General features: G+C 43.5%; 1 protein-coding gene across 1 annotated transcript; it reads right to left on the minus strand.

Moving 5' to 3' along the window:
- Nucleotides 1–3,387: 3,387 nt before the first annotated feature.
- LOC120639687 (ABC transporter G family member 1-like) lies at nt 3,388–9,779 on the minus strand. The gene is made up of 9 exons (XM_039915565.1): nt 9,748–9,779; nt 8,759–8,922; nt 8,530–8,609; nt 7,941–8,405; nt 4,901–4,987; nt 4,660–4,785; nt 4,378–4,569; nt 4,206–4,292; nt 3,388–4,116 (listed from the first exon to the last, which is right to left on the minus strand). Exons 1-9 carry the CDS (start codon nt 9,777–9,779, stop codon nt 3,496–3,498), a joined length of 1,854 nt encoding a protein of 617 aa, XP_039771499.1. The 3' UTR covers nt 3,388–3,495.
- Nucleotides 9,780–22,838: the final 13,059 nt, after the last annotated feature.

Raw genomic sequence — 22,838 nt, forward strand, 5'->3', positions numbered from 1 at the left:
TGGAACATACCTGGTAAGAACTCATAAAGGGAAAAAGCTAGTGCAACTAGGGCGAAGCCTCCGTGCAGAAAGGTAGATGCATTGAATGTAAATGTTTTGTTTGGATGTGGTTTATCAAAGTTTACAAATGACGGAGGTCAACTATTTATAACCTAACCCTAACCTCCCTTGCCGATACGGCAAGATTACAGCTTGAAACATGTGAAAGAAACTTGCCTAACTTAAACAGAATCAAATCCAAAAGATTACTTGCTAACTTCATTCATCAGTTCTTTCTATAGCTCCATCAGCTGCGATGCATTCCCCTAGCCCAAAGGCCCAATATGCTTTTTCCTCTTCTCCGATCTAGCGCTGGCCCATTCTCCATCGGCCGCTTGCCCAACAGATTGACACGGGCCAAAAAAATATTGTCAACAACCGGTTAGACCGGTCTAGTTACCGGTCAGACCGCCCTAGGGACCGGTCAGACCGCTCGACGAACCAGTCTGACCAGTCAGTTTGTTGTCGGTCCTCTTTTCTTTGTCTTGCCCCCTGAGTGTTGAATTCTTTGTTGCAGCTCAAGAAGTCTTGTTCTGCAGCATCTTCTTCTCAGGTCTCTCTTCTCCATTGATCACATTTTTTTTCTATTGTCGATTCGGCTTGACTTCTCCAAACTAATACATTGGGATTCTTCAAACCGAGCACATGCATAAGCATTGGAAAAGGATTTTGGTCAATTTGCATTGTAGGAGGAATCAATCTTCCTTCATCTATGGCCGATTGTATTTTTTTACGAAGCACATTGTAATCATTAGTAGCATGAGAAAAAATATTATAGAATTTGCAATAAGCACCCCACTTTAACTCTTCTATTGAAGGAATTGTGTGAGAAAACTTAATTTTTCCAAGATTTGCTAATTCATCGAAGATTCTCTCACACTTGGACACATAGGAAGTAAACTTGATCTCTTCCTTCTGATTTTTTAATCGGCTTTAAAGAAGAACAAGTACTTGGCTTGTCATTCGGTGACCACACAAATTCAGGGGCATAAACCTCTTTAGACTCATCTTCTGAAGAATCTGAATGATACTCAAGAGCATGACTATTGGAACGATGATGCCTATGACTTTCTTGAATCTCTTTGCTTCGGCTTTCTGCCGCCAAAGCTCTTTGATGCACTTGACTAACAGCAAAAAAAAATCATGGCCCTCTAATTTTTCTTTAACAAGAGATCGCAAGCCATTAAAAGATAAATCTGCTAAGACTTTTGTCAAGATTGAAATTAAAGCATCGGTTTTTTGTATCGCAGAATCTTCTAATGTAATGATTAACAGACTCATCGCGCATTTGAATAGCCGATGTCAAATGGGACAATATAAGCTCATAATTTCCAGAAAAGAAATAATCATGAAATGCTCTAATTGTTCCCATGAAGTAATGGAGTTAGGAGCCAAATAACTAAACTAAGAGAAAGCGGTTCCAGTCAAAGATAAAGAAAATAAGCGCATTTTCAATTCGCTTATAGAACCAGCTTCTTCTAATTGGGCAAGATATTGGCTAATATGTTCAATAGTGCTTTTTTATTATCTTTCACATTAAACTTAAAAAACTCAGGCAACCTAAAACCAGTAGGATAATTAACCGTATTAAAAGAAATAGGATACGACATTTCATTAGCTTGAGTTTTGCCTCTAACATCTACTCCAAGATTTTCCTTGATCATTTTAGCCAAATCATTCTTACATTCATCAAGTATTTTCTCAATATTAATTGAAGAATTTGGCTGTATGGGGGTAGACACAATTTGCTAGTTTGGGACTGCGTGACCGGTTGATACGACCGCTCTGACAAGCTGGGGTGAACCGGTCTGACCAGTTGTTGGGGTCGGTCTGACCGGTTGTTGCCCATTTTGCCAACGCTGCACATATCGGTCAAACATCTCATCTGTGATAGGACCGATAGGTGGCATAGTACCTCTGGGGTGGTACTAGTGGTGTATTATACGCATGAGCGGAATATGGAGGTGAAGAATTTTCCATCTCATACATTTGGCGAAAGTTAGCCGAACTAGGGATGCTTGTAAGCGGATCAGAATATGTTTGCTGAGCCACCATCGCATCCGTTGGTGTTACTGTTTGACCACTGAAATAATGCATCGGCATTCCATACTATTGACTCACTGGTAACATTGCCGATGATTGAGAGACCGGAATTTCAGCAGGAACAACAATAGAAACAGGTGATGTATCATCAGTTATCTCAAGCTGTTTGCCGGCTGCTATCCGCGACTTAGCACTAATCAGATTAACTAAACGTACATCTCGCTCAGAGAGCAAATTCTCAACTTGCTCAAGAGTAACACCAGTAGATGTTGCACTTACAGGGGTTGTTACCTTAGCAGATGCATCTGTAGTAGGTGTAGAAGGAATGATGATGTCTTTGTCCTTGGTGACCCTCCCATGTCGATCTATGGAGAAGTGCGACATATAGTGCTTGATGACTTCTTCCTCTTGTTGTCGAATCTCCTCCTTCTCCTCTCTGATCTTCTTCTTGATTTTATCGAAAGCTTTCTGATCTTCGGCCGAGAGTTGTTCAAAATTCGGCCTTTTGATGTTTTTGGCATCAATATCACCGGGTTTAGGGATTTTACCGGCCATGGGAGCTGATTGATTTTTTCCCCTTTTCCCAGCAGAGTTGCCAAAATTGTGTTGACGCCTTTTTTGGATCAACACATGAGTGCGCACGATCGCGCGGCGTGAGGAGGAACTCGCTGCAGTGCCTCCTGCGTGGAGCGGTCAGACCGGTCAGGGGGATCGGTCAGACCGGTCGCCGGGGTGAATCGGCGAAGTCTGACAAATGCTTGCCTGGGAGAGACCCCGTCAGGGCAGGTGCATGTAGAGTTGTTCTAAAGTCGGCAGGCCACCTATAACACCTTCAGACGTCACGGAGACGAAGAAAGAACAGCAGATATGAGATTGGAAGAGCTAGGATTTAGAGATAAAAGTAAAGGCAATAAAAGATAAACAAAAGTAATGTATTGTTGTGTTTTTGATCGATTGGATATCCTCAATCGGCCGTGGCCCCTTATATTTATAGTGTACCGCAAGAAATCCTTTTACATATCTAAATCTATGAACAATCACTAGTTATACTTGGACTCTGCATGGACTGGTCAGACAGGTCAAACCCACCGGTTAGACTGGTCGGTCATGCTAGACCGGTTACGGGGAACAGTGTCGGTTAGACTGTTTCGGCACACTGGTTAGAACGATCTGTTTATTTGGCTGCCAATTTTGGTCGTCAACACTAAATTATGGAGTGGTCTCAAATGTAAAATAACATAATAAAATTGTAGGCTAAATGCGCAATCAATTTCAAAATTTTATGATATCCTTGAAGAATTATCATATTCAAAATCAAATTTAAATTCTGGTTTAATTTAAAAAGAATTTATAGGACAATTGTTATATACTTGTGACCATAATTGACTAGCCACTAAATATAAATTAACATCATTAAACTTTCATACATCGACATTTGATGATCGGTCCACGCGTCTCAGCCAGCTTTATCATAGCCAAGAAAGTTGCCCGGTAGATTATAACCATTGCACACAAAATTGCAAGATCTACCCACTTAGAGTAGCCCATCTCCACTTGTAATCTCTTTAGTACGTGGTCACCTCCCGTGAGAAGTCCATTAGGATTCAGTTGGTCCCCAAATGCTAATCCAAGGAATTCGTTCTTGTACAATCCCTGCATTCCGTACTTGTGATAGGAGATGAAGTACATTGGGTACTTCCATATAGGTTTTGGGAGGTCATCAGGGAACCTGAAGAATCCACAACTGAGCAGCAGGAGCGCTTGTATTCCAGATCCAAGGGCGACCCCAAGGAGAATATCAGGCACCATCGCTGCAACAGTCATCATCAGTCCTTCCACTAGCATTGTATTTGCCCACAATACTGCCACAAAGTAGATGAAATGGTCCATTCCTCGTTGGAGACCAGTCATGTAGTATATTATTGCACCTGGTATTATGCACATTAATCCTAAGAATGGAGCTGATGAGAGTGTGTTGGCGATCACAAATGCAGTGGCACCATAATGCCCATTCAGCCTTTCCTTTCGAAATACCTGAATTCCCAAAGGAAAATTTCTTTATTATAAAAGCTGCAGAATTTCAGTTTCTTGCGGACAGTTGAAAAGTTTCATTAGAATAACACCTTCATGTCCTCTGCAAAAGATGGGAATCCTCCAAGTGAAGTCATTGTCAGTATTGTTGTTATACACATGATCAATGATACTCTAGCCTGGAATGCGTATGTTATTAGTCATTGATTTTTCTCTTTCTGTCTCATATGGTTTCCGCTACATATTAAATTGTATACATCTTACCTGGATGGATCCCATACTAGTGTCGCCAATATTATAGAAAATACTGCCAATGCAGAGGCAGACACAAGTGAAAATTGCAAATCTCAACCAGTAGTAGCCTATGTCTCGGTGCATATTGACGCATGATCTTCTGATGAGCACAAGCAATTTGATGAAGAAACCAGCTTGCCTTTCCTTAATTAATGGCGGAACCTGTGAAAAATAAATAAAATAATAAAGTTCTTTATGTGTTTAGAAAAGCTCACCTTATTTGGGGGAATGAACTAATTAAAGGATATATACATCATTCTCTGTCCCAATGGTCTGAATGTTGGTTGCCAAACTATGGAGAGATCTGAAAGAGTTAATGAGAGTTTCAATAGCTTCAGCTGCACTTGGAGACTTGAGACTGGATCCGTTTTTTATTTCCTGTTCCACCAAATCACGTTAATGCTAGACAAAATGTATACGTATTAACAATTTTTAATTTCTAGATATTATAACCATTCCAATAAACGAATTAGGAGTCAGAGAAGGTGTATACCTCATCAAAATCTTTGTTTATAATTCGTAGGTAGTGATCAGAAGGATTCCTCCTCAAGGGACAAGGAAAGCCATTGGCTGTGAAGAACTACAACATTGTAGAGAGATAAGGAAAACCATCAGCACTGAAGGACAACAAAAAGTTGTGTCCGCAACATATATTGAACAAAACAATAGTACTGATTGCTACATTATGCATTCTAAAAAGATTGAAGACCCATTTTGCCCTAAAACTTGTCTTTCAGTTTGAGCACCCCCGAGATCCTTGCTACTTGAAACTCTCGAAACCGTTCCGATTACCAACCCCCCCTCTGGCATGGGATATATGTGGCATGTCAGTCCCACATGCCAGATTCCAACTCAATGTTTTGCTACTTCAGTTACATTGGCCCCACCTGCAAACCCCCTTCTTTAATTTGTGTGTTCTGCTTAATGTCTGAACGACGCCAACATCCAATTGGCAGTCCTCCGACCGTTGAGGAGGTCGAGTCGAACAAGAAATTCTTACCTGCATGGCCGAGTTTGATACTCCCATCCAAAAGCAACAGAACCCACAAAACCAATCTTGATGACAAATTGAATTCATGTAACATAATTCAATCAATTGAGAAGTAACAAGCGAATGAGATGAATTTCCATCACCGCCTAGGCTCAGATGACTTTCAAGGATGTCTCTGTTGAGTAACCATAGAGGATGTCTTTGAATGGAGTCGAGTTGAGCCTCAAGACAGAGGAGGCAGTTGAGGGAGGTGCTAGTGGATGGATATCCCCTTGTGATGCTATCGAGAGAGCCAGAGATGGGGATGTAGGGCATCGACGAACCAGGGAATCATCATGGAGGGATCTGAGCTAGACGAGGATTGATATTTGGTGGGGAGGAGGAAAAGTTTGATTTAGGAGGTGCATGTGCATTAGCCGCTGGAGGATGAGGGGATGAGGTGGTTGTATAATTGTCGACAAGGTCCTCATCATTGATGGAGACGGAGATGAGTGAGTTGAGGTTCTCATTGGAGATATGGTTCTTGAGCGTGAAGAAGTAACTGCAAGAGGAACTTATGCATCAACCATCCAGTAATGAGTTGTGCATCAACCGAAGTCAGTCTCCGCCACCGGCCACTGCCCACCGCCGCAAAGGATGGAAAAAATGAGAAAACAAGAAGTCGATTTGAGAAAGGGAAGGAAGGGACGGGGCATTCGCTAGAGGGAAAAAGAGCTTGCCGGGGCCAGTGTTGGACGTCACAAAAGTAATAATCTGAACTGAAATCCTACGCCTAGGACCCGCATGCCATCGCCATGTCAGCAAAATACCTTGGAAACCACTTTGAATTGCCTTTGGAGTTCAATAAATATTTCTGTGTTTGGAGTTCATGTTCTTTTTAAACTTAGAGATAAATTTGAGGGTGGATTGGCCTTTACTCTTTTAAAAATAATAAATATGTTGTTTAGCCTACTACCTAGGCCTTGTTTAGTTTCCTTCGAAATTCCAAAACTTTACAAGATTCCCATCACATCGATTTTTTCAATACATGCATGAAGTATTAAATGTAGCTAAACGAAATAACTAATTACACAGTTTATCTGTAATTTGCGAGACGAATCTTTTGAGCCTAGTTAATCCATGATGAGACATTAATTACCAAATACAAATGAAAGTGCTACATTATTTTACATCCAAAAGTTTTTGCATCTAAACAAGGCCCTAGTTTGGACTCCATTTTAGGAATAGTCACTAGAAAATGTAGGTGTTTTGTTGGAGATAAGGATAACGGGTATCCCAAACATAGTCCGTTAAGGTGTGTTAGGCCAAGTAATAACCAAGCAATACGGAACAACCGAGGCCCAACATGACAACCAATAGATCGGAAGGCCCATGGGTGGAGGGAACGGCCCACTCCCCTTGGGAGGCCGCCGTCTCACTCAAACGCCCGACCCCCACAGAAGGGGGGCCTGTCTTGACCGACCTCTGTGGGAGGGTTCCGCCTCGCTCGACCCTCACGCAGAGGGGTTCCACCTCGCCCGACCCTCGCGTAGGAGGGCCCACACAGCCCGTAATCATGGCTCTCCTGGATATCGGGAGAGATCCCGGATAAAGGCTGGCTGCCGGAGTGGACCCAAAAAGTCAGGGACATGACCGCCCTCCACTCCTGTACGGAGACGGAGTGAGTGACAGGTAAGCTCGCGCCGATTCAGGAGGAGGCACGGTCTGGCCACTCCGCCATGTCATGACGGGACTAAGAGCCATGCCCCACAAATGGAGGACGCGGCAGCCAGGCTGGAATCCGGCTGGCAGGCAGAAATCCTGTCTCCACGACGCTACGATAGATTTTGTGTCAGAACGTACGGACTGGACGTCCCCAACAACTCAAGTCAAGATAAGTCAACAGGACCCACCGTTGAGTCATCAAGCAGGGTCGGGAGTCGCCAGATCCCCACTCTCTCTCTCTCAGTGTAAATCCTCACCCCTTGGGCTATAAAAGGGGGAGGGCGCACCCTTTGCAGGGGATCCGAACATTCCCACTCCCGCACTCGCCACACACACACGCACAACTAAAGACTTGAGATCCTTGCTCCCTCTCTCTCGCCCGTTTGTACCCCTACTGCAAACATTTGAGTACAAGAGCACGAGAGCTCGAACTGGACGTTGGGACGTTCCGCCCGATCCAGTATAAAACCTTGTCTTTACTTTACTACCATCCGATCCTGTGACGCGTAAACAAATTTACTAGCCGGTGATCCGAAACGCGGACATGTTTGTACTCCCAGGCCTTCCCTATGTTATTGATTCAAATAAATTCTAAAGGAACTGTCTTCCCAAAAAAAAATGTATAGAATGATTGTTTGTCACATTCCGACTTGATTATACGAAACTATTTGTCATTAATTACGTGGTAATCTATGAAATAGTAACGGTTAGGTATTTTGATACTGGGCACGACTCTGAAGTATTTAGTATTTGTCAATTTCTAAGGCTTAGCAAATGAGGAGTGCACGAGACTTATTTTTTTTAAAAAAAATCAAACCGGTTAAAAGACCGTACTAACCTCAGCTGCCTCAGGAGTTGGCCCAAAGTACACCATCCTCCCATTCGCAAGCAGGCAGAGCCCATGGAAGAGGTCGAACACCTCCGTGCTCGGCTGGTGAACGGCGGCGACCACCGTTGTCCCCGTGGTCCTCGCGAGCCTGGCGATGTGCGCCAAGACATGGTACGCAGCGGCGCTATCGAGCCCGCTGGTGGGCTCGTCGAGGAAGAGCAGGCGCGGCGACGCGAGCAGCTCCATGCAGATGCTCACCCGCTTCCTCTCCCCGCCGCTGATGCCCTTGCACACCCGGCCGCCGATCCGCGAGCTGGCCACCGCGCCCAGCCCCATCTCCCAGATGGCGCGGTCGGCGCGCGTCAGCTTCTTGGCCAGCGGCATGGAGCCCGGCAGCTGGAGCAGCGCCGAGTAGCGGATGGCTTCGCTCACCGTCAGCGTGGTCATCAGCGTGTTCTCTTGGGTTACATAGGCCTGCGATAACACTCATCATGCTGCAATCCGGCAGCTCTGCGTATATGCAAAATGAAATACTACTAGAGAATTATGGTGTGTCATCACTTCTCATCAGATTACAAGAAGGAATGGAATGTCTTACCAAGGTGCCGTAAGAAAGCCTTTTCCGCCGGCCATTGATCAAGATGTCGCCTGTGCCATTCATGTCTACCCCGAGTCGACCTACATTTGCATTAATTCAATGGGGAATAGGAATACTGATGATCTCACCTGCTCCAAGTTTTCTACTTCCAAGAAATAGAGGGAAACTTCGTAACCGAGATCCTGATTACACAATGAACGGAATAAACGAAAGATTGTTTCTGCGTTACCGGACAGGGTGTCGAGAAGCGTGGTCTTGCCGCTGCCGGAGGCTCCCATGAGAGCCAGCACTTGGCCGGGGCGGGCGCAGCCGGTGATCCGGTCGAGAATCTGCTTGTGCCTCCCATTCTCGTCGACAGCCGTCACCGAAACATCCCGCCAGGTGAGGAAAACCCCGTGGCCGGTCTCGTGCTCGCCGCCGACGTTGAGCGAAGTCGTCGGGCACGGCGATGGTGTCCAACGCCGCAGCATCGCCGACGACACCGCCATCGCTAGCTTCTCGCAGCCGTGGGTAGACGTGCGGGACTGGTCCTATATATTTGCGCAGCTGCTTCCCTTGCAGTTGACAAAGCGAATATTTATAGCTTGTTATTTATCCTTGAGATCTATGTCACAAAATTAACCAGAGTCTCATAAAATTAAACTATATATGCGTTAGTCAAACTAGGACAAATATAAATATATAATCATAAATGATGAGCCACGTCGCCAACGTAGTTCTCAGTTGAAATTGCAGCTGCCTGGTTTAATTTTAAAAGAGCTCCATAGATGCGTGATCATGTGCATGGCAAGGTGCGCTATGCATGTGGCGCGAAATTTATATATATCTTGTTGGCATGAGATCTCATACGGAGTACAATAATAGAACGTGTAGGGCACGAGAACTGTCTTAATTAGCTGGCATAAGATACCGAAGCCCTCCGCTTTATATTCTGAAACATTTTTAAAGACGAGATCGGATCGTCTTCAGATATACGAAGTCAGGATGAAAAAAGATCAACAAAACCACTTGTAAGTAAACTGGCTAGCTTGAGTTTAAGTAGTTTCATTGCAGTAAATCTTGATCAAACCCACTATACTAATAACATCCCAAACTTCATAGCACTATTCCCGTGCACTTCCGTGCATCATATTAGATTTTTGAGCATGCAATGTTATTTATATCATTTGAATTGAACTCCGTAAATTTATGGGAAAATTCGATTCATGCCACTACAACTCCGTGAATTTGGGTTTCACGTTGAAAATCATACCACTCAATGGCATGAATTTCAACATGAAATCCAACTTCAAGAAGTTGTAGTGGCATGGATCCAACTAACCCTAAATTTATTCGAGCCTTAAATTTTATGGTGAAAATTCCATTCCTTTATGATGGAATTTTGGGCTTGGCCCATTATGAAATTCAGAAATTCTAAATAAATCTCAAAGGCTCATATGTGTGCATGATGGAGCTAGTAGTGCAAGACTTTAGTCCCACCTTGCTTGTGGAAGATTAGAATGGTTAACTTAAATAGTGAGGCTATTCTTGCCTCTCCAAGCTATGTGTGTGGGAGAGAAAGAAAGCTCCACACATTTGCTCACAACTCTTAGATGTTGTATGGTGGGTTAGTTATGTGCCTTAATGTGTTTATAAGATATGTTGAACCTCTAGGAGACTTGGCTAATCTCTAGCAAGCTCATGATGAATATACTCTATCTGTGGAGTAGGCTACTGGCAGCCGTGTACTAGACTCTGAGTGAAACTTGTTCTCACTAAACGTCCATGTGAATGGTCTGCCAAAATCCGGCTCCTCGTATTGCAGGGATGCGGCTTCCTTTTGCTGTTTTACTTTTTGGTTACTTGCCCATTAAATTTATAAGATATGGAAGGTCTAATCTATTTCCTAATCAGATTACGGATCTGAACACGACGCAAGGTCGTGGGCTCTCCTATAGCATGTTTTAGATTAAATTCTTTTACAAACTAATTAGAGTCATAAGCTAAGATTTTAAGTTGTCTAATTCACCTTCCTACCCCTCTTAGGCTACGAGCACCCGATCAATTTCAAATGCTTTGTTGTCACACCCGGTTTCAGAATCAAACCAAATGCATCTTATATGTGCGTCAGAATCAAGTTTACACACATATAATAGATAACTTTATTACACTCCGATAAATAGACATGAAGGTCTTTAGACGTGCCACTGATATCCTAAGCGAACAACTTCTTCCACAGGCAATTGACTGACGAACGCACGCCTAGAACTCCTTAAAGTGCTCCACTTCCACATTCTCTTCTGAACAACAATGAGGCAAGGGTGAGTACTCTTATGGTTGGTACCCAACAAGTGGGGAAAGAATGTAAGGCCATCAAGAGAGGCGGGTGTTTATTGTAGTTAGCATTTATAGTTCATATTTCATTAGCAAGCACCTATTATCTAGGTATAAATTTATACCAGCCCAGTTAAGCATATAAAAGATACATCATCATAACAAAATCATAGAAATCACAGATCAAATTATTCTTCAAGTTTGATTATCATGTGAGGGTCCAGGCCGCTCGTGTCCGTGAGCATGGCTGACATATCAGTTTTACACTCTGCAGATGTTGTATACTTTCACCACAAGTCGCATAAAGTTCAGAAGATCTTTGGACCCAAGCATGTGTGCTGATTAGGTACAATACCACACTTCCGAGGTGTGATTGCATAGGGATGCTATGAAGCCTTTATAAAAAATTCCCTAGTAAGTTGTCCGCCAAAATTTCCAGAGCAGTAGCAGAGCATAAACCTCCTTAATTGGCATAGTGTCTTAGCAAAGCCCACTTCCCAAGAGGACTGGGTTATACCCTGTATGTCACCGCCTCTCTTGCCCTTTCGGTAAGACCGCTTCAAACTATAAAGTCTCTAATTAATTAGCCAAGACCAGAGTCATATGCTTCTTGTGGTTGTACTATTTTTCTGGGTGAGTCATATGATCTTGTAATTCTCCTAGTATAACAATAAATAAATTCATGATTAACATTCCAAAGATTATATTATAACCATCCCAATATAAAAGCATCTAAGCATTTCTACCAAACATATAAATTAAAGGAAAAAGTCTATATCACCCCCTCACCTATGGAGGGTGGACTACATAATCCTCCAAACTATGAAACGGTCTATATCACCCCCTGAACGTTCCAAAACCGGTCAAATTACCCCCTAAACAGTTTTGAAAAATCATAGTAAATCACAGAAAAATCATAAAATGGAAAATCCAATTGTGTTGGACTCCAAATGAGTAGATCTACACTGTGAACATATAATATGGTATGCTTTAGTACATTTTTTACAGCTATAAAGAAAAACATAAATCTAAAGCTATAGCAAAAAAATATACTAAAGCATACCATATTATATGTTTACTGTGTAGATCTACTTATTTGGAGTCTAACACAATTGGATTTTCCATTTTATGATTTTTCTGTAATTTACTATGATTTTTCAAAACTACAATAGGGGGTAATTTGACCAGTTTTGAAAAGTTCAGGGGGTAATATAGACCGTTTCATAGTTTTGGGGGTTATGTAGTCCACCCTCCATACGTTTCGGGAGTAAAAGACAAGGTAAAATTCTTAATTGGGCTCCCATCATGTTTATGCAACAACACTAAAGTAAAGTGAATTTATCATGCAATTTGTTGGGATCAAAATATATTATGTAGGGGGAGAAGTCCACTTGCCTTCCTTTTCAAATTGTTATCTCTTCCTCGAACTGTTGCTCCTAATTTCCCTCGAATGATGCATTGTCTACACGATGAAGCAAGCAAAAGATACACAATATAAGAAACAACACAACAAACAATATAAACAAAGAATGATATGGTGATAAAGATGGCGTGCACATTGCAAGGATCGCATGAGCACGAGAATCGATGAAAATAAAGTTAAAACAAAGAAGATATGGCTAAAATAAGGTTCCAAGGGCTTGTTTGCGAAGAAACAGAACTTCCAGGAGCTAGATCTGAAGAAACCAAGGGCTAGAACATAATTAAACGTTAGATTCAAGGGGTAGCATGCAAAAATATAGGTTCTGGATGGCGGGTTCTATTTTACAAGAACTCAGCGGTTAAAATGAATGAAAAAAAGGAACTTTTGCAACTATTTTTGAAAAGCGCAGGATTGCGGGTTGATTTGCAAAACAAGGGCCTTTTTGCAAAACTGCCAAGGGTTGCCCGGTATTGTGGTTGATTTGACTCGACTGTGTTGGATCTCATCCGTTGGATCAAGATCCAATGGTGCAGAGTGCATTGGGAGGCTCGGCTGTCGGCTCGGCTCACGGCGGGTGGCTCGGCGGCGACTCGGTTGAGCGCTGGGCAGAGCCGGTGGCGATACGCGATGGCGAGTGGCGGCGGGTGTCTGCGAGGTCGCCGGAGTAGGCCGAAATAGCATTACGAGGCTCAGTTAGTGGTGTGGAAAGGTCAGAGAGGGAGAGGAGACAAGGGAGTGAGCGAAGCACATCCATCAGCGAAGAGGAGCGGCGGTGCAACTCCGGCGAGCAATTGCCGGCACATGGAGGCGTAGCGATGGCGCATCGATGTGGCTGAGAGCTCGGGCAGCGGCGCTTCGATGTGCTGTGGCACTGCGGAGCTGTGGAGCAGGGGCGAGTAGCGGAAGTGAGGGAGGGGAGGGAAAGGGGATGCAGGGTCTCAGGGCGTGCGTTTTATAGAGGGAGGGAGGGAGGAGAAAGGGGGGCGGTGGCAGTTAGGGCATGGTGGTTACCGGTCATGAAGGCAGTGAAGGCGGCGGCCATTACCGGCCGAGGGAGGAGGGGAGGCAAGGGGGTAATGGCCGCAGTGATGGAGGCATTCAAGGCGGGCCGAGGCATGGTGGAGATGGAGGCGAGCGGGTGTGGGGAAGGGGAAGCGTGCGGTAGGGAGAGGAGGCGGAGCGACTGGAGGTGGCGGAAGGAGCTGACGGACGGGGCTTGGTTGGAAGGGAGAGGGAGAGAGGAGAGAGGTGGAATGGGCCGGTGCGGCTTACTAGGCCGGAAGCAGGCCGTGCGGGATTGATAGAAGGGAGGGAGAGGAAGAAATGGGGCGGGCTGAAGGGGGAAGAAAAGAAAGGGGAGAAAAGATTTGGGCCGGCTTGGTAGAAGGAAAGGAGTGAGAAAAAAGAAAAGTTTTTTTACAAAGCAAAAATGATCATTTGAATAAAATTATTTTGAATTCAAACAAAATTTGATTTTGGGTGTTACATTTGCTCTGAAAAAATGTTTGGACTTTTTTATTTACCTGCAAGGTTAAAGGGAACATATCTGGTGGAAAAAACAACCTTTGTGAAAACCCGTGCAAACCACGGCAAAAAAAGTCATCTAAATTCAAGGAAAAAATCACACATGTAGATGATATGATGATACACAACCTTAAAAAATATCATATCCAAACTCAACTTCGTTTGTGAGATATAAAAATAACAAATTTCGATGATTTGTTAGAAATTTGTTATTTTTTTATCTCTCAAACAAAGTCGAGTTTGGACAAGATGTTTTATAAAATTGTGTATCATCATATCATCTACAATATATGGGTCATGTAACATATTATCCGAATTATCAATATATCAGAGTAAGATATTTTACCATGTATTTGTACCAATTTGTTACGACCAAACAAACAGTTTTTGAAAGCACATGTGGGAAGAATGGAACTGGAGAGATGTACTGAAACAACAAGCTTCGCTTTTGACCTACTATATATGAACAATATGGCTTAGGCCTGGCATTACATTTTTAAAGACAAAAAAGATGATGAAAAGAGAGTTCAGTCTACATGTTGAATTCAAGAACGATCTGGAGACATGAATCCTTATGAGTTTTAAGAAAGGTACCACTATATAAAAGTTACATTTCTATGAGAAAATTACCTATGTAGGATCCATAAAACTTGGTCTTCCCTCTATAGCACCCAAACTCAAAAACTTCCCCATGACTGTACCACCGAAATTTTTGTTCCCTATCTAACACTTCCGTCCATTCCGTCAGCCTTTTCCATGAGTTTGGTTGTGAATCTAGCGTGAAAAGACTAAAATACCCCTTGCCTCCCCACTCAGTCCACCAAAATCCCGTGCGCCTCTCTCTTCTTTCCCTCACTCATGTCTGAACCCTAGATCTAGAGAATGGCTGGTGAGGCCCTCGACGGCAAGAACGGTGAGGCCGATCGGGCGGAGCCCTGGAGGGGCAGCGAGGCCGCGGGTGCGGACGGCCCCGGGCGGCACAAGGCCACAGGTGGCCATGGGCGGCGGTCGGCCACTGCCACGGTCGTACCTGGGGGCGGCGAGGCCGCTCACGCGGACGGCCCTGTGCGGCGGTCGGCCACTGGCGTGGACGCGCCTGGGGGCGGCGAGTCCGCTCGCGCGGAGGGACCTGGGGGCGGCGAGGCCACTCGCGCAGACAGCCCTGTGCGGCGGGCGGCCGCTGGCGCGGATGCGCCTGGGGGCGGCGAGGCCGCTCGCGCGGAGCCCCCGGGGCGGCGCTCGGTCGCGGGCGCGGAGGGCCCTGTGGCAGAACCGCCTGAATTAATCCGGCTCAAGTGCGCTAACCATCACCATAAAGGTAATCCCAGCTAATACGCACTTCAAAGGGAGTAATCCGACAGTCCAGTCGGGTAATGTCCCAATGAAACCACCTGAGCTGCCATCAAAACCCAAAGCTTACATGCAACTCACACGAAGGCGAGTCCAGAGAGTACAACACTTCACAAATATATTACATTGCAGAGTCTTAACTTAATTATTACAAACCAAGTTTGAAATCTCAGAAAGGTACTTGAAATTCAAATTTAAAGTAGTTCAGAGTTCAACTGCAGCGGAAATAAAGCGAGTTCTAAACGACGATACAAGATGTCATGATGAAACCCGTACATGACATCACTCGACATTGTCATCGTTGGCCGGAGTCGGATCCCACTCCACCGACCAACCAGGAGGTAAGGTACACGGTCAAGTCAAGCTAGCTATCTGATCTTCAAACATATCACCTGAAAACAAAGTTGAGCCACAAGCAAGGCTGAGTATACTAATACTCAGCAAGGCTTACCCAACTATGGGTATACTTAGGCCACTACCTAGACATGCAAGGCTTTTGGATGGAGGGGTTTGTTTCGCTGAAAAGCAACTAAGAGTAAATCCTTAATTTCCTATTTTAGCTTCAAAATTCTAGTTCAAATATCCATTCTAAGTGAGTATCTATCCAATAGCATACATGGTGGAAAATAATTATTTTTCATCATTCAATCATATTCATCATCATCATTATTCCACTTCTTACTCTATGTGATAAGAGGGTTAAGCAGTCTCAATAACCGCGAGAAACGGACGATTCTAATCAAATTTGTTAACCTGGTCAGGCAGACCTAAACACAGGCATGGGGGATGAAGCCACCCACGCGACTTATCCCCTTTTTCAACAGGCATGAAACAGGCCCACCGCCCTAGGGTGCCCTGCACCCGTGCGTGAACAAAGACCAGACAGTGGGGAGTATGTTCCACGGCTGGTTCCATCAGGTACTTAAGCTTACCGATTACCATATTTTTGGCATGTGGTTAGTACGTTCAAACACATAACCACCACTACCACACACTGCGGCCTTAACATTTTTCACTAAACAGACAGGGCATCCACAAGTAACATAGCCCCGCCCGTGGACCTTATGATTGCAACATGTAGTAGACATTCAACTCCTATAAGCTCGTGAGTGACAGGAAATCACTCGACTTCTACCAAATCATTAACATAGCTATCTAGCGACCTACACATACTAGTGTTCAAACATAGGTACCTAGGATCATACAACTAAGGTCTCAGTCAACTCCTGTAAACTTAAATGCACAAGTATATAGAAACAATAAGTGGCATAAAGTTGAAGGTAATAGGTCATGCTCCGGTGCTTGACTTTCTGAGCGTAGCTAGCCTTGGGCTCTTCCGAAACTTGGTTCGGATCTTCAATGGCTTCAGTTAGATTCACTTGTGCTTCATGTTGCTCACTCTCGGACTCCGGCACCAGCTTGTATGTACCGTCGGCGAGAGTAGTCAAATCTGTATGAGATGCATATGCGTCAGTTGTTTTTGTTGGAAAAGAAACATCAAGCACTCCGCTACAAGTTTGCACTCCAACAAGCTCAAATAAAGTTGTACAACAATTTAGTTATAAATCACTAGGGCAGTTGTTTATCGGGTTTAACTTAAACTGACTAACCTCATCAAGTAAGTGAGGGTTTTGTAATTTTTAGAAATGATTATTTTCAAGTGCAAGCATGGAATATTCAAAACAGATGATAGGTATAGTTTTTGAAGACAGAATTTTTTATGGAGAGCCAATTACTTAAGCACAAACCTACCATAAAATTTTCAGCTATTTCCATTGAGCATATTAATTATTAAAAATATATTAAACAGCTACTGCTAGGATCAAGATTCATTTGTACAGAACAAACCATAAAAGTAAATATGCTACAATTTTTACTGAGTGCTCCTAAACTTATGGTAAGTCTACTGTAAATTCTTTAGATTTAAAGGAGCAAGTAACAAAGCATGATAAATAGGACAAAATAATGCTACATTAATCAGGTTTAATTCCTACAGACAGTTATAGCAAGTTCAGAGCCTCATCTTTTACCAGCATGGTTCTATACTCAAGATTAACCCATAGAAAAAATTATTAGAATTTTATATGTGCAGGAACTATTTTTCTTGAATTAGAACATTTACTCATGCTATTAATTTGTTGGGCCAGTTACACTTAACTAAAAAGTTCCAAAAAATTTTTACCGTAACTATACCATGGTATAGATATACTGTATAATTTACAGCTGAAGAAACATAGCATAACAACTTGAATAAATAAATCTACTTAACCTAGGCATATAGCAAGACCTAAATAAACCTTTAGCTAGGCATGATAACTGACAATGAAACTTTTACACAAAGCTACACTTCTAGCGTCTAACTCACTGGCCAAAGATGGCTACTAGAACATGCATAGAACTTGAGATACAATAAAAGCTACATATTCTTTGTATTTTAAATAAAGCAAAAACTATTGAGAAAATGAAAAGTTCATGTAACAAAAGTTGTAGATATATTTACAAGGATTCCAGAACAGTTGAGTTTGCATTTTTCCGATTTTTCTATGATTTATAACCAAATTTACAATTTTGCTGTTTTTGAAAACAAAAGAAAAAGAAAAGGAAACTTTGCAGTTGGGCCCCTGGAAGATTTTGGGGGCTTGCAATCCCACCCTTGGCCAGACAGGAACAGGGGAGGCGGCGGCCGGCCGAAATCTGGTGAGCTCGCTCGCCGGCGGCGAGGGCCCTAAGGGGGAGAGGCAAGAGGAGGGCGAGGGCTACCCCTGGGTGGCTCGGGTTGGTCTCGGGGTGGCCGGAGGCGGCTTGCCGGCGTGGAGCAGGGCCGGCGGCCGGTGGCGGCGCAGCTCCGGCGGTCCAGGGCGGAGGCGAGCGGGTCTGGGAGCTTCACGGCGCCATGAGGAAGGTCTCTGTGGGGTCTATTGGGACCGAGGAGTACCGGAGGTAGGGGATCCGCGGCGGCTTGGCTTGGCGGCGGCAATGGTGGCCGGCGGTGGTGTTTTTGGCGCAGGGAGGGAGCTGGCACTTGGTTCTTGGGGTGAGGAGTGGAGAGGGGAGGGGTGAGTGAGCTTCGGCTCGAAGAAAAGGGGAGGGCCGGGGCGAGCTGCAGGGACGGAACTGGGCGCGGCTATGTGCGGGGTTGGTGGCGTCGCCATGAGTGTCATCGAGCGGCAATAAAGGCCGGGAAGAGACGCAGCGAGGAGCAGGGCTGGGGTGCCGCAGTGGTGACGAGACGGAGTGAGCTGCAAGCTCATCATGGAAGGCCATGAGTAGGAGCGCAGCGAGGAGGAGAGGCGACATTGTCGCACGGTGGCAGGACATGCTCCTCCGCTCTTGCTTTGGGTCAACGGCGTGCGTGCGGGAGCTCGGCTGCGCGTGGTTGTCGTCAAGCGTCCGTCGGGGCGTGGCTGTCGAGGCGTGTAGCAGCAGGCGGTTGCTCGGGCAGCGGGGCTTCACTGCCCACCTTGCCATGGCGCCAGAGAAAGAACAGAGGAGGGAGAGAGAAGGAAGTAAGAGAGAGAGAGAAGAGGGTCAACTGAGGTTTGACTCAAATTGATTCAAATTTTTGTATTAAAACTTGAAAAATGGTGAACATCAAAGTTGTAGGAAATTCAAAGAGCTACAACCTTCGTGTTGGCAAAATTTCATTCAAGCAATTGGTTTGAAGGTTATTTTAAATTTTCAAAAACTATGATCCAAAAATACTTGTCATTTCATGTGGAGTCATTATTATTTTGATCATGATGTCAACTAGACTTTTGTAGACCCTATGAATAGGGATGTGTAGATGCATTTTACTAGCCATTTTTGAGTTATTTATGAAAAGTTCCAAAGGCACCATATACTTGCACACATACACATGTACACATACATACATACACATGCCTTTGTAAACCTACAAGATATGCATTATTTGATTTAATCTTGATGATTATGCATGATGCTATGTTTATCATTTCATGTTCAGTATTTTACGCACTCGAGGTGTCACAGGCCCTGGGCGGTGCGAGGCAGCTGGCGTGGCCCCTGGGTAGCGCTAGTCTGCGGGCGCGACCATGGCCGGCGGTCGGCTGCAGCCAGCCCTAGCGCAGGCGGCACGGGCGAGCATGCTGCAAGGAGCTTCGGAGCATGGGTAGGATCTTAGGTAAGTTGAATAGCAGAGTGTTCCTATTGTAGATTTCTTTTGTAGCATAGTAGATTAAATTGGAGATTTACCTCTCGTTCATGTTGATCTGTACCGATAGGATGTTAGATAGTAATTCTTTGCTAGACATAAAATTGATTGGCAACCGCAAAAATGCTAGAAAGGATTTGAAATGTTGGAACTTTGAGATGGTTGTTGATTCAGAGAAGACAAATTATAAGGATTTAATTCAATCAGTTGTAGACACGTATCCTCCTGGGTATTTGGAGGTTCCACATGTTCAGTACTATGATGATGTTCTCAAAACTTTTCCAGAAGTTAAATCAAACCAAGATGTGCTAACCATGTTTGATATGCACCATAAGCGGAAGGCTGTAGTTTTGTTCATTTCCTATTGTGGTCCATCTGAGTCATTTCAGCCTATTAGTGAGTGGGATTTTGAAGGAAAAAAGCAACCTGACAAATTTATAGAACTCAATGGTGACAATTACCTTAGTAATCCTAAGCCATTGCGTGAGCATGATCTTCTTGATGAGGAGAATATGTTCCCACAGAGTGTCCCTATGAGTGCCCCTGTGAATGAAGTGGTTCAGGAGGAACATGATTTGGATGATGACTCAAAGTCCGGTTCAGATATTGACAGTGCCTTGGAGGATGACTCAGAGGATGAAGAAGAGATTGATGAGGAGGATGAGTATGAAAAAAGAAGTCATCACCAAATTGTTGCCTACGATGAAGATGATCCTACTATGAAAGTAGGATCTACCTATCCTACTATGGCTGAGTTCAAATTGGCTCTTTGTCAACATGCAATCAAACATGAGTTTGAATTTCGCACAAAGCACAGTTCAAAGCATAGGTTTAGGGGTTACTATTCAAGAAAGATAGAGGACAACTGTCCATGGAAGATTCATGCATCTACAACAGCGGATAAAGTGTCTGTCATGGTAAGTGTATGTTGCAAATGTACTAATGTCATATGCTGCCGTTTTTGTCTATTCTTCCTTCATTGTTGTGTATGTTGCAAATGTACTAATGCCATATGCTGCTATTTTGTAGGTGAGGAAAAACAACTTTGAGCCTGATTGCTCTAGTACTAGAAGAAAAAAGAAGGTGAGGAATGCAACAAAATTTTAGATATGCAAGAAGGTGAAGGACTTTCTGATAGAATATGCAACTTTAGGGGTAAGGGCATTGCAAAAGAAGATAAAAGAACATCACAAGGTTCACATTCACTACAAGAGAGTATACATGGGTAAGCAGCTTGCATTGAAACAACTGTATGGTGATTGGGATAGCAGCTTTGACAATTTATTTAGGTTCAAGGCACAAATTGAGAGCTCTTGCCCCTGGTAGTTTAGTAAGCATTGAACATTACAATATAAATGGAAAAATTAGATTTAGGATATTATTCTTTGCCTTGAAACCATGTGTAGATGGGTTCATTTCTGGTTGCAGACCTTATTTGGCAATAGACAGTACATTCTTGACAGGCAGGTACAAGGGACAATTGGCTAGTGCTACTGCAGTTGATGACCACAATTGGTTGTATCCTGTTTGTGTTGGAGTTTTTGATTCAGAAACTAATGAAAATTGGGTATGGTTTATGAGTAAGCTCAGGGAGGTTGTGGTGTTGCCAAGGGGATTAGCTGTAAGAACGGATGCAGGGCAACCAATGATGAATGGGGTTGCTGAAGTGTTTCCTCAGGCAGAGCACAGGGAGTGCATGTTGAAGTGTTGCTGAAGTGTTGCCTCACATAATTAAGGAGTTGAAGGAAAAGAGCAGAGAATTGAACTTGGAAGTGGCAGAGTGCTCAGAAGAAGTGGCCAAGGTGACAGCATTGGGTGGTAGTGGATTTCGGTTCGTGGTAAATTTGGTTGACAAGACATATTCTTGTAGGCAATGGCAGGTATCTGGAATTCCTTGCAAACATGCACTAGCATTCATCACCTCACTTCCTAATGAACCTATTGAGAAGCATGTTGATTTCTACTTCTGCATTGAGAAATTTAGAGCAGCATATAGTCCATGTATCCCTGCTTTGCCTGGCAAGGCCAACTGGCCTAAATATGATCATGAATTTTTTTTATGCATCCGCTACTACTAAAGGCTGTAGCTGGTAGGCCCAAAATTGAGAGGCATAAAGGTGGTAGTGCAAATAAAAGGACCAAAGGGAGTCATCAATATCCTATATGTAAGGAATATGGCCATCATTGGCCCACCTGCAAGAAGGGTAGCAAAGAGGACATAGAAGCAATTAAAGTATTGAGGTACATGTCTATTACAGCTTACTTACATGTATACATGTATGTTACAATTGCGTAATCAGCTAAAATTTACTTTCATTTGCTAATGTAGAGAACCACCAAAGAAGAAAAAAGGTACAAGCACAGCTATACAAAATTCCATTGTGCCATTGGAGGATGAAGCTGCAGCGGCTTCTATGTCATTTCCACCACCAAGGTTTGCTCAACTCTTAATTTCTGGATTTCATTTTGCAATATAATAGTGTCTCATCGTCCTTCTCACTTCTAGTCAAACATTGGAGTGTACTACTAGTACAAAGAGAAAACATATTGTCACTTTTCCCCAAGCCCCCAAAAGGTACCTCTACCATTGCTGCAACTTCATGCTGAATTTTTATTAAGATGTACTAATTTTAATCTTTTCTCCATAACCAAAGCTTGGCCATTTCAAGTAAAAAGAAAGAAAAACAAGGAAACTCTAACTCTACAGCCTCGAAAAGGTAGCTTTTGTGAATCTGAATTTTTTTTTGCATGACCACTGGTTTCATTTGTTCTTCAATTAATTGATTTTATATATATATGTGTGTGTGTGTGTGTGTAGGTCAAGGAGTGGCTCAAATCAGCCCACAGCTGATCACACAGTTGAAGTAGATAAGAACAGGAAGGGCAAAACAAAGAAAAAGGCTGTTGCAAAAAAGATTAAAAAACTAAGCGGCCGCCGTTTGATAACCCAACAATGGCCACAAGAAGCAAAATGGTTGATGTTGTTGCCACTCCTGCAATGAGCACAAGGAGTAAACGAAGATTGAGTCTGATGGTGATATGTAATAATGTCATATGACTAATTTGTGGTTATGTGTGGACGTGAACTTTTGAACTTGTACTGTGAATCTATATGCAAATTCACTCTATTTCTGTAATGAGGTCCTGGATGATTGTGGTTATGTGTGGATGCAAATTTGGATCTTCTCCAAAATTTATTTGGTTAATTGTCATGTTGCAATCCTATATGCAAGGATATGTTGTTTGACATATTATCAGGTCAGCTCTGCAAAAATTTGAAGCTTCTATAGTCTGTGAAAAATATAACATAGTGTATAAAATGAGAGGCAAAAAAATACAAGCACATACCCAAAATATTTGGCACCAAACAAATCTGCGTTTCAAAATGGCTCAAAACCTCAAAATATAGAGCACAAATGTAACAGATATGATGCAACCCAAAGAGGGGCAAAAGAGACATTTTCCCTTGCAGTTAACACCGTCAGGTGTCCTTACTAACAGAAGTGCTAGCTGGGGAACAAAAATTTG

This window comes from Panicum virgatum, chromosome 7K (assembly GCF_016808335.1).
Source record: "Panicum virgatum strain AP13 chromosome 7K, P.virgatum_v5, whole genome shotgun sequence".
NCBI classification, from domain to species: domain Eukaryota; kingdom Viridiplantae; phylum Streptophyta; class Magnoliopsida; order Poales; family Poaceae; genus Panicum; species Panicum virgatum.

Excerpts from the sequence above, each read along its gene's own strand:
- LOC120639687 (XM_039915565.1), bottom strand. The coding sequence starts at position 9,779 with ATGATTTTCAACGTGAAACCCAAATTCACGGA. Across the intron at positions 8,406-8,529 it reads GGCTTTCTTACGGCACCTTG|GCCTATGTAACCCAAGAGAA; the intron begins GTAAGACATTCC and ends GTGTTATCGCAG. Across the intron at positions 4,293-4,377 it reads CTAGTATGGGATCCATCCAG|GCTAGAGTATCATTGATCAT; the intron begins GTAAGATGTATA and ends TACGCATTCCAG.